This window comes from Macrobrachium nipponense, chromosome 36 (assembly GCF_015104395.2).
Source record: "Macrobrachium nipponense isolate FS-2020 chromosome 36, ASM1510439v2, whole genome shotgun sequence".
Lineage (NCBI taxonomy): Eukaryota > Metazoa > Arthropoda > Malacostraca > Decapoda > Palaemonidae > Macrobrachium > Macrobrachium nipponense.
In genome coordinates this window covers 30,437,604-30,450,905 of record NC_087220.1, presented here as the reverse complement: position 1 = coordinate 30,450,905, position 13,302 = coordinate 30,437,604, and the positions used below count along the sequence as shown (strand labels likewise).

Below are 13,302 nucleotides of genomic sequence, written 5' to 3'. Positions count from 1 at the left end.
TATAGTCCTCCGACGGTTTCATGACACGCCCTTGTAGTCCTTTGACCTGGTTTCTCTGATGTCTCTTTAGTTTGTCCTCTTTAAGAAGCTTAATTCACCTGATTCTGTATTTCCATTGCCTCTAAGTAGGTATATTAAAGATATAAGTGAATGAGATGCGAGGTTACTTTTTTGGCTATTTTGCTCAGCTTATGATCCCACCCCTTAGACATGGTTGTTTGACTTAACACTGACCAGTTCTCCATTTTCCACACCTGACTCTGCAACCACGTTAGGTCAACATAATCCATAAACTCTAACTGGCCCAATAACACCCACCTTGCCTGAAAGTTCATCAAAGGTTTCCCTAACATCATTGTTATAATATAAAATTATTTGGTAGTATGGGTCCAAATCACCCAAAACAATTGTCCGAATCAGCATCCATACGAAATAGCGGGAACAAGAATTTTAAGTAATATTTATTCGGACGACTGTAATTAACCCCCAGGGGCTCGTACTAAACACGGAAAAATACATTTGACGCCCCAATTCCTGGTGGCTTTCGTATTCGCGGGGACGAACGATACGGAATGCTTATATAGAGATACCCATTGCTATAATATAAAATTATTAGTATGGGTCCGAATCAGCCTAGCAAATGGTCCGAATCAGCCAAGATTAAAGTCCGAATCTGGTCCGAATCAGCCAAGGTCCGAATAAGCCTGCATCCATACGAAATAGCTATTACAATGAGACACTTAAGCGCTTGTATAAAGAAGGTTCCTAACCACTCTCTCTCTCTCTCTCTCTCTCTCAGTATTTCTTTCTTTTCAAACAATTATAACCAAATAATTTATAATGGTAGATCTAGGGTACCTATCCGCGGCGGCCCAGACTACGGCAGTTGCGATTTTTCTATGTAGTTTTACCTGCTGAAGAAGAATTTTAAGTAATATTTATTCGGACGACTGTAATTAACCCCCAGGGGCCAGTACTAAACACGGCGAAATACATTAGACGCCCCAATCCCTAGTGGATGTCGTATCCGCGGTTACATTTCTTGTTCAACACGAACTGCAAGGAACGTAACAGCGGATACGACATCCACTAGGGATTGGGGCGTCCAATGTATTTCGCCGTGTTTAGTACTGGCCCCTTGGTGGTTAATTACAGTCGTCCGAATAAATATTACTTTAAATTCTGGTTCAGTAAGTAAAACAACATAGGAAAATGTCAATTGCCATAGTCTAGCCACCGCGGATTGCTTCTGTAGAAATACCTTTATAATGTTTAGGGAAACTATTTGTCCTTTAATAGTTTCTAAATGCAGCTGTTTTTAGTCATTAAATAATGTTTGGAAAGGAATAATAAAACCTTTACACCAATCATTGCGTAATATTGCTGTGCGTGTGTTCTGCAGTAGGCTATTTCAAATATACATTTGAAGAAAGTAAAGACACAGAAAAGTACTAAGAACTTATTCAGTGTATGTGGAAGAAAAGGAAGCAAGATTGACGAACAAATTCAGTGCTGTTGCAAAAGCTATACTGGACGACTTCATCTGATCTGACCTGACCTGTCAAAAATGGGCCGAGTTGTAACAGGCAATAGGCCGAGTTGGCTATCGAGTTGGTTACATTTAATGGGCCGAGATGGTTATGGGCAGAGTTGGACCTATACCGTCGTAAGACGCCTCCCCAATTTAATCGCATTTAATCAATCAAAAATAAACCAATCAACTTACCAAAAGACAAGGCGACTTCCTCTTCCTCATTCTGTCACTGACGATATTTTGTCAGTATGTCTTCCTAAATACCAAATAACAGAATCCATTTATCGTTATATGCCGTACACTGTTATAACAGAGAAAATGCCCAGTTTTTAAAAGCAAGGATAACTATGACGATTGCACGAACAATGCATCAAATATCAAATTCTCGAGCAACAAGTCTCGTCCGTCACTGCCAACCACAAAACATGGAATGCTCTGGAAAGGATTATGGTTTTCCAGGCCCAGGGTTTACAGAAACGCAAAAATAAAACTATATATAACCATGAAGCCGCCAATCAAAACCTTTCAGATAATAAACTCAGTTTTTTATTGGTGTTTGGATACTATGGACGTCCAAGGCTGTTGTCTTCTCTAAGTATAACTGCTGGTTTCGAAGAGAGACGGCGTAACTAGTGTGTTTTTTGGAAGTTAAGTTGTTTGAGAAAAGCATTATAGTACTACTAAGACTCTCACAGGGCAACGGAGGTGAAATAGGAAATTATGATAATCATTAATATCTGAAACATACGAGGAATGTCTATTTTACTTAAAACATTCAGTATACGAAGATTTATGTTAAGTACCTACTGTGGTTAAACTATTTTAATAATAATAATAATAATAATAATAATAATAATAATAATAATAATAATAATAATAATAATAATAATAAATACTGAATACGAACAATAAACATTATAAAATATTTTAAATGTCAAAATACAGTACTAACAATATTTTTAAGATAGTCCAAGTTTGCAGACTCATTGGCAATGGCTACGAGACAGAACCATGTTAAATAAAAAAAAAAAACCGACAATATTTCTAATAAAGATCTAACGGTACTTAAAGACTCTTGTCTAGTTTGTCATCCGTATTTGTGTATGGGTGTAGTAACAATTCCATGAGAGTTAATACAATTTTAAACGAATTCACAAGAGACAAGTTTCCAAAACTATGGCTATGGTAGCTAGACAGTCAGTGGTCATGACGTCAGAGGTCACGTGATCGCCTGGGCCACAGATTTAGATATCAATATATAAGGAGGTAAAATGAATTTAACCACTTCTCCAAAACAACATTTGTTTGTCTCCAGAAAGCAGCAGTATTCCTTTAAAAAATTTTAAATTGCCGTCCGTTGTACGAAAGATAAAAATTTTGAAACTGACGATATCCGTCGTCGGCTGCGATATCAGTCAACCGAACGTTTTTGTGTCTACAGTTGTTTGTTGATTAAGAAAACGTAAGTTGGAATGCTAAAGAATTGAGTCTCCAGTTATTTGTCAATTAAGAAAACATGAATTGGAATGCTAATAATTAATTGAGTCTCCAGTTGTTTGTCAATTAAAATCGGAATTAGTCATCTTGCTGTCAATAGCAGGTGTTGCTTTCAATCGATAAAAATAGGCAACTTTTTAATTAATGAAATGAGAAAGAACGCGTATCAGTTTAATGTTGCTTATAACAAAAAAATATACCAAAAAATCCATAACTTCTTTGATTACCAGAACCATTACATAAACGAAACAAATGCTTCATTTTTATTAAAAAAAAAAAAAAAAAAACTCGCAGGCCACCATGTTTGTACTCCTTCACCATATTCTGCCTCTCACGAGGTGAACAAGGTGAGTTAATTAACCAAAAAATACTCTTGGAATAACTTACTGTGTAGTACTATGTATATGGTACTAAGAAATAATGCTCTTGGAATAACTTACTGATTAGTAGTACTATGTGTATGTTATTAAGAAATAATACTCTTGGAATAACTTACTGTGTAGTACTATGTGTATGTTACTAAGAAATGATACTCTTGGAATAACTTACTGTGTAGTACTATGTGTATCTAAGAAACAATACTCTTGTTTCTTAGATACAAACTGTACAATGTGTATGTATGAAAGCCAGAGTGGTAGAATAAATCTTAAAATAATATGGACGCCTTCCTATTGAATCTCCTTTCATATTCTGCAAGCACCTTTCCCAGACACCACAGTGCAGACATCATTTGCCTTAAATGATAATGGCGAGACGTTATTTTGAATCCAAAATGTCGAGGAAGACGTTAAATAAAGGCACATTTTCGGACACGAGCCACACAAGGAAATTCTAATAAAAACACCTGTATATTTCTGTTCTCAAGTGAAATTTGATATTATATAGAAAAATAAATAATTACATTATTTCTTATATGTTAATGCACATTTATTGATCATTTGGCAGTGTAAAAAAAACAAATTTTACAAATAACTTGATTTGATTACATAAAATCTTGAGAACTCTTCATTTAAATAACAAATATTCGTCAGGTGCTTCATTTTCATTATGATTTCCAGTTATTTCGCATTTGTATCGACATTTCATTTTTGAAGTGTATTTAATACCGCTAATTATCATGTGTTCTCTATGGAAGCTCTCACTGAGGGCTGTTTTCATTGAAGGGATATCAGTAAAATGAAAGCACATATCTTCATTATCTGCCTTTTTCTTTTAACGAAAAGAAGAGTACACAAAAACAAATGACTGAACAACAAACGCAATATATGTTTCTTTCAAAACTCCGGTATAGTCTTTATAGTATGAGACTATAAAGAAAAGAATATATTCGAATGGAAATAAGGAAAGGACGTATTATTTTTTACTTCAAGAATTTATTGGATGCGTCAAAACAGAAAAAAAAAAAACATTTATGGCACAAACGTAACAACCTCTACAATACACTTTAAAATAGATATGAAAGCTCAGTCTACAATATAATAATAATAATAATGCAGCTACCCACTTTGATTATTATTCAGATTGAATTCCACTGTTACCAGGACAAAAGGAAACTGGTTATGGAGGTATCGGGAACTCCACAGAGTCTAAGGACTAGGCCCAACTTGCTCTTATGACGTCACACGAGATCGGTCCCGTGGCGGTGGCGCTTTTTGTGTTCCAGGGAATTTCTAACAAGAGGATCTTCTGCATCAAGACTGTTCATTTTACCGTTCCAGAGGTCGCTTAAGGAATTGTCGACTAGGTTGTGAAGATCTCCGTCCAGTCTATCGACATTCCCGTTCACAGTCTGGAAAGAAAGATCGACATCTTAGAAAAAGGAGTTATAAGAAACATCCCTCGATGAGCGAGAGACAATTATTGCACAGTATTCGGTGCAAGTTCCTGTTGGAGAGATATCAAGAAAGCTTAATAAACCGAAGAGAATCATACATAGATGAATCAAATTGTTTAAAGAACGGCAAAATTTAGAACATGGGCCTAGAGGTGGAACACCTCGAAGCACCGCAAGAGAGCAAGACAATACAGTAGTATAAATGTTGCTGAGCAACATTCATATGTGAACTTTGAATTCTAGTGCCTCGTCACGACATTGCTGAACCAGGAATCATAACTAGCTCTACGTTTATGACTGGTGTCTGATGATACTTTAGATGGAGAGGAAGAGATTTTTAAATCTACACTTGAAATCTTTGATAGTTGTCTAATGAATAAGCAAACTTATGTTTGATGGATGAGAGATTCAGTTAGGCTTACTCTTTTTGTTTTGTTTTTTATCGGTGGCCAGTGAATACACGGATAGGGAGGGAAACAGTTTCAATGATGCATGCATTTTTTTTTTTTCTTCAAAACCCAAAGAACACATTTTATTGGGAGATACTTTATTAACATCGGCCTAATCCTTCCATCACTCCTATACGCCACCATCCGCTCCGACTTCTCGCTACGAACTCCATCGCGTGAAAGCATCACTAATGATAACGGTTATTTTAAAATTTCCCGCACCGACAACGGACGCCTTAAAATGCATGTTTATAAAATATTTTCTGTTCAAAAAACTTTATCTTTCATTCCCCAAAATATGTGCATACCATATACTCGTTTACACCCTGTAGCCGTCAAAGAGCAACCCTTGATTAAAGCAGTAGATTTTTCTTAAAAATAAAAAAAATATATGAAATAGGCTTAAATGAGAACGTCACCTTTCATATTTCTTATACTTTCAGCATCTTATAATATGCTTATGGTAGTAGGTCTAGGTATACATGTGACACTAATTTGAATTAATTACTATTTAGAAGAAATGAATAGCTACACTAATTTGAATTAATTATTATTTAGAAGAAATGAATAGCTACAGAAAGATCAACCTAAGAAAGCTTTAATGAAAGTAAGCCTTTCTTAATGTATTCTTAAGTTCTGACTCCCACAGCTTTCCAACGTGTCCGAATGAAACAGGGTGATATGCAAGGAATTCGATAAAAAATAAGACTGAATTATATTCGTTTGATTTTTTTATGATTGCTTTTTGACTTTGAATAGCTAGGTCTGAGTTAATTATGCTAAGTAATTATGAAAAGGATAAGAAGAAAGGCGAACATGGCTAATAAAACAAGAATAACGGGAATAATCAAATAAAGCAGATTAATATATATATATATATATTGTCGATTTAAATATTCATTAATATTACGTATCCGCGAGAGTATACTGCTGAAAATAGACCTAGGCTAGGCTAATCATGTGGGAAAATCAAAAGTCCAATTTAAGCCCACTAAATGTGTCATGCAAATTATTTTATTGACGAAAGGACAAAATTAGTTTAATTAAACATCGTTTTCAAAGAATGTTAACGCCTTGATGTAGTATTATTTATTGCCGTAGGAGACGAAATGACAACACCCCAGTGCAGTACGATACGTTGAGTCAAGGCTCGAGCGGCAGCAAAGCCGACTTCAAAATCTTCGTATGCTGTCACGAAGTTAGAATTGAGAATAAAATTAGAAATCGTGGGCCCATTGGTATATATTTTCCTTTGCAAAATAATTTTCTTTAATACGTTGAATAAGTCTACTCAATTCTAATGTAATTTATTTCAAGTATAGCACCTTTGAAAGGAAACGTTATTTATTGTTAAGTAAATTATCTGGCACCTGCATATGGCAATATTTCCATAACGAACAATGAATTAAGAAACTACGCCAATTCTTCGTTGGCCGTCTGTACCTTACATATGCAATGACATTTGTAAAAAAAAAAAGAAAAAAAAAAAAAAAAAAAAAAAATCCAGTTTTGGGAAAAAAAAAAAAAAAAACTTTGGGTACGGGCCTACAAGTCATTTATTTTCACCCTTATCCTGGTTGTACGTATATATATATATATATATATATACTATATATATATATATATATATATATATATATATATATATATATATAGATGCATATATACAGGTAACTATATACACACACACACTCATAAATCATATAAATTTTTGTGCTTTTATTTATTTATGAGCATTAGTTACTAGTAAATCAAGTAATGGCAATTAATTTTGCTTTTCATGATAGAGATCCACTTAAATAATTTGCACCAGGGCATACAATGACCTAGTTCCGCCACTTTATATATACAATATTGGAATTGTGTTTGTTACTGAGACCTTACAGACCTTACAGACCTTACATTTCGTTCGGGTTGCCCCAGGTCCCTCAGTGTGAGGCGCCTCTAATGTCTACCAGAGAGTTGCTAGTACATCTTCCGGTATATTTTGCATCTTCCAATCTTGGATGGTCTGGGATGCAGTTTAGATATTTGTCGAGCTTATTCTTAAACACATCTACGCTCACTCCTGATATATTCCTCAGATGAGCTGGCAACGCATTGAATAGACGCTGCATTATCGATGCTGGTGCGTAGTGGATTAATGTTCTGTGTGCTTTCCTTATTTTTCCTGGTATAGTTTTGGGCACTATTAATCTACCTCTGCTTGCTCTTTCTGATATTTTTTAGTTCCATGATATTTTCTGTTATTCCTTCTATCTGTTTCCATGCCTGAATTATCATGTACGTTTCTCTTCTCCTTTCTAGACTATATAATTTTAAGGATTGTAGTCTTTCCCAGTAGTCTAGGTCCTTAACTTCTTTTATTCTAGCTGTAAAGGACCTTTGTACACTCTCTATTTGTGCAATATCCTTTTGATAGTGTGGGTACCATATCATATTGCAATATTCAAGTGGGGACTACGAACATATGTTTTATAAAGCATAATCATGTGTTCAGCTTTTCTTGTTTTGAAGTGCCGTAACAACATTCCCATTTTTGCTTTACATTTTGCCAACAGAATGGCTATTGATCATTGCATAACATGTTTCCTATTCATCATCACACCAAGGTCTTTAACTGCTTCCTTATTTGTGATTGTCTCATTATTAGGTCCCCTATATGCATATAGCTTTCCTTCTCTGTCTCCATAATTTATTGATTCAAATTTATCAGAGTTAAATACCATCCTATTTACCTCTGCCCAATCATATACTTTGTTAAGGTCTCTTTGTAGAGCGTTCCTATCTTCATCACAAGTAATTTCTCTACTTATTCTTGTGTCATCAGCGAAACTACTCACTACCGAATCCTTAACATTACTGTCTATGTCTTCAATCATAATAACAAACAGTATTGCAGCTAGCACCGTACCTTGTGGCACACCGGATATTACCTTGGTTTCATCCGATTTCTCATCGTTTGCAATAACTATCTGTTTTCTGTTGTGTAAAAATTCTTTTAACCATCTTCCTACTTTATCTACGATATTGTGTTTTCTAATTTTCTTTGCTAATATATTATGGTCTACTTTGTCAAAAGCTTTTGCAAAGTCTAGATAAACCACATCTGTTTTCATTTCCGCTTTTCATATTTTTGAATATGTTCTCACGGTGGACTAACAGTTGGGTTTGTGTACTTTTTCCGGGTACGAAACCGTGTTGTCCTATATTAAACAAATTATTTTTTATTAATGTTTCATAATATTTTTCTTCATTACCCTTTCATACACTTTCATAATATGTGATGTTAGACTCACAGGCCTATAATTACTTGCCTCTAGTCTTGATCCACTTTTGAAAGTAGGGTGATATATGCTAATTTGTGCTCATCATAAATCTTGCCTGTATCTACACTTTGTCTTAATAATATTGCAAGTGGCTTTGCGATAGAATGAACTACTTTCTTTAACAAAATAGCAGGGACTCCATCCGGCCCTGCAGCAGCTCCATTTTTAATTTCATTAATTGCCTGCACAATATCAGCTTCATTAATTTCTATGTCAGCTAAATATTCACTATTTTCGTCCCTTACTTCTATATCATTATCTTCATTATCTATTCTAGGGGTGAATTCTCTCTTATATCGTTCTGCCAGTATGTTGCAAATTTCCTTTTTTTCATTCGTTAATCTCCCTTCAATTCTCAGAGGGCCTATTTCTATTCTTCTTTTATTCATCTTCTTCGCATATGAGTATAATAGTTTGGGGTTTTGCTTGATATTTAATAGGGTTTTTTCTTCCAAGTCCCGTTTTTCATTTTCTTTTGATTGTATAATCTTTTGTTCTGCATTTTCTATCTTACTTTTAGTTCTATAACTTTCCATGCATTTTTTTCTTTTGCAAGACCTTTTTTCCACTTTCTGATTTTCTGCATGAATGATGTTTACTTTTCTTCTTCGGTATATATTTATCCACTATTTTCTCCAATATTTTATATAATATCTCCGTATTTACCCTTATGTCATCACTTACGAAAAATATTATCCCAATCTTTGTTTAATTCTTCATTAATTTCTGACCATTTTATATTTTTACTGTTGAAGTTGTATTTTCCATATCCTTCCCACTTTTCATTTCTTGCTTATCTTATTTTCACTTGCTTTGGAATGAAACTGTTAAATCTATGACATTATGATCTGAAATACTCGCATTATAAACTATTATTTCTTTAACATAATTCATCTCGTTCACAAATACTAGGTCTAAAGTATTTTCCTTTCTTGTTGGCAGGTGATTTATTTGTTGAATGTTGTATTCTAGTAGCATATCTAATAGCTTTTCAAATTGCCTCTTATCTTCTGCACTACTATTACTCTCTTTTTTATATGTATAAGTACAACCACAGTCTCCTATTCGTTCTTTCCATTCTACGAAAGGAAAGTTGAAGTCACCAGATAGGAGAATAGTCCAGTCCTTGTGATTTCTACATATATCATCCAATTTTTCAATTATTAAGTCAAACTCTTTAGTATTAGGAGGTCTATATATTACTATGTTCATCAATTTTTCAGATTCAAATTCTACCGCTATTAGTTCACATTCTGAGTTACTATATTTCTCATATATTTTTCCTTGTTTTTTGTCTTTCCCATATATTGCGGTTACCCCTTGATTCCTATTTTTTTCTATCTGATCTATAAGTTTGGAACCCTTTTATTTGATCATCATTCCCAGTCTCTGGGAATACCAGGTTTCACTTATATTCATTATATCTATTTTCTTTTCATTTTGGGTTAGTTTCTTCTAAGTACTCTATTTTTCTTTTTGAGTTACTCGTAACTAAACCCTGCGCATTCATCACTATGATGGTTTGCGTGTTTTCTCCTTCATTAATATTGGTAGTAATAAGGATTTTCCCTGTCTCTTTCCTGTTCTGGTATGTTGTTCTTTTTTCATTTCCAGAAATCTTTGACATTAAAAAATCCAACTTTTCCATAATATTTGATCTTCCTTCATCATAATTATTCATTTTGTGTCTGGAATCTGCAATTTTCTCCGTTTTCTTTCTGCAATATCCTCTTGCATAATAAATACAGTTATTATCTCTTGAGTAGAATTTCGGAGCTGATGCTTTGAAATTTTTTGCTGACACCTCTGCATATCTCATTGGTAGTTTGCTTTTCTCTTTTACCTGATATTCTTGATTTCTCTCTTTATTTGTTTTCTTTCTTATTTTGGATTTTATTACTTGGTTGGTTATTTATTTGATTATGATTCATGGCTACAGGGTGCATATATTTGCATTTTTTTGTCGAACTTACATCCTTTTCCTTCTTTTAGGGAGAGAGAGAGAGAGAGAGAGAGAGAGAGAGAGAGAGAGAGCGAATCTTAATGAAGTACTGAAGAGTAAGTAAGTAATTTGGCCAAAGACATCAAATCATTAAAGAAATTTAATTAGTTTAATTATATGATACTTTGCTAATCCTAAGCATAAGGCATATGCTGTAATAATCACACACACACATATATATATATATATGAATAATTATCACATCGAACCGTGATCCATTTATATATCAATTCAAGCTACAAATGTCCTTTAATATCTAAATTCACTTTACCTCCCAAATGATATATTTTCATATATGTACCGAAGGGAATTTTTAAGTTGATAACAATTTCGTCCCCCCATGGGATCGAAACCACCGTCCATGTGGATCGTGGGGACGAAATCAGGAACAGTCAGTGACGCTAAAAAAAAATCAAAATCAGCCAACAGCGTCTCTGTTGGCTGATTGGATAGCGTCACTGACTGTTCCTGATTTCGTCCCCGTCCACATGGACGGTGGTTCGATCCCATGGGGGGACGAAATTGTTATCAACTTAAAAATTCCCCTTCGGTACATATATGAAAATATATCATTTGGGAGGTAAAGTGAATTTAGATATTAAAGGACATTTGTAGCTTGAATTGATATATATATTATATATATATATATATATATATATATATATATATATATATATATAGTATATATATATATATATATATATATATATATATATATGTGTGTGTGTGTGTGTGTGTGTATGTGTGTGTGGTCATTACAGCATATGCCTTATGCTTAGGATCAGCAAGTATAATTAGACCCTGATCAAGTTTCTTTCTCAGTAACCAACACAATATTTCCAATCTCAGTGAAAAGTGACAGGTACCATTGCGTTATTAAGGGAGAATGTAAAATTATGAACGTTGCAGGCTTCGATAAAAGTAATAGCAGAAGTAATGTGTAAGATTCTATATAATATAAGTTTTGTGACCTGAACATCTACTCAATTACTGATAAAGCTTTTGCCAGTCGAGTTTGGCTCCATACTGAGAAAACACCGAAATCCCTAACTGTAAACATCACTAGTTTTCAAACGTTCACCACCAGACTAACCTCGGTGCGGGAGTTTGGAAACTGGTGATCGGTGTGGTGCCGAGAGATGAGTTTCGCAATGAAACTGAAGGGCTTCCAGACCTGGCCCAGCAGATCTTCCAGCAGGCCTCTTCCTTTCAGCTCGGTCTTCGGCTTCCATCGTCGGTGTGACGCCCACAGGGGTTTCTTGCTCTTCGGCGACAGTGATCTTTTCCTCGGGGTTTTGTCTTCCTCCTCCCGTGGGATCTGCTGCTCCCCTGGCTTCCATATATCCTGGAATGCTCGCCATAGTGCCTCTCCATACTTCGTCGCGAGATTTCCGAACGTTTTCGTGAAGGCAGAAGAGAAAACGTTCTCCTTCATTCGTACAAAACTTCCGCTCGATGACTGATTGGCTTCAAGGGAGATACGATTGATCAGTTCTTGATTCGAGGTGAATAACTTCGACATCACTGAAGGGTCAGTGGATCCTCCCTTGCCCTCTCTGACGAGGGTATCCGCCTGCCCCGTTCTCCTTCCCAGTCCGGGCACCCCACCTAAGCCAGCTACCTGCAGCTGCGGGAGAACCAAGTTGAAGAGCCACACGCCGAAGGCCAGGAAGGCGAGGGCGGAGAGTGCCGCGTCCAGGCCGTTGAAAGTCGTGCTGCTGTCAGCTGCGGTACCGTAATTGTATCCAGGGTACGAAATGCCATAACTGGTAGTACCATAATCCGTCCCAGCGGCATAATACTGTCTACCTTCCCTCGAGGGCTGTAGTACTAGTTGCTTCGTCAGCTCGTGTGCATTTCTGTGATCGTAGAAACGGTCGATTTTTCGCGCGAAAAACCGACCGACGTCTCCTAGACCTATGTACGATGTTGCGTTGGGATTTTCGGGTAACGATCCTTTGAAAAATTCCTCCAGCTTCTGAAGTCTCAGCTGCAAAGCGCAGTCCTTCGCATCGGGGCAGAAAACGTTAGTCGCATCCATACCCTCCGTCTGGGTATGACGTAGTACCACTACCAGGACGAACGCCAGATAGCGCAGAACCGCGTTTGACGAACCGCAAGTGGAAATGCTCATGGCGGAATTGATATCACCTCCGCTGGTTTCTTTTCTTTCTGTCGCTTCTGAATATGTCTAGTATAGTACTACTCGAAGCGAGTGGCTGCTGACCGGTGTTGTTCGTGCGCGTCACAATCGTCTTGCGGAACGCCCAGAGCGTTACTGATAATGTTCCTCTCGACACTCCGAACGTTACGCTGCTGCTGCTGCCGGTTTCTGTCTGTCTGTCTGTCTGTCTGTGTCTCCTTCCCGACGTGACGAACCCGTTAATCCCGCCTTTTTTCCCGCTTCTCTGAGCCCTCCTCTCCATAAACTAAGCCCACCCACCCCCGCCCCCGCCCCCGCTCTTTGCATGTTGCCTGGATACCTGAGCGGTAACCAAGGACGTGGTGATTTTCGCACGTCTAATTCTGTGCTTGAGAGAGAGAGAGAGAGAGAGAGAGAGAGAGAGAGAGAGAATGTGTGACCATCGTAAAACTTAATAAGGAGCTATAAGCGCATTTAAAGTGCACGTCTTTATAACGACGGGTCGCAAGCAATA

General features: G+C 36.3%; 1 protein-coding gene across 1 annotated transcript; it reads right to left on the bottom strand.

Annotated features, from left to right (window-relative positions):
• Positions 1-4,201: 4,201 nt before the first annotated feature.
• On the bottom strand, positions 4,202-12,937 carry LOC135203303 (uncharacterized). The gene is made up of 2 exons (XM_064233055.1): positions 11,739-12,937; positions 4,202-4,820 (listed from the first exon to the last, which is right to left on the bottom strand). Exons 1-2 carry the CDS (start codon positions 12,777-12,779, stop codon positions 4,650-4,652), a joined length of 1,212 nt encoding a protein of 403 aa, XP_064089125.1. The 5' UTR covers positions 12,780-12,937; the 3' UTR covers positions 4,202-4,649.
• Positions 12,938-13,302: the final 365 nt, after the last annotated feature.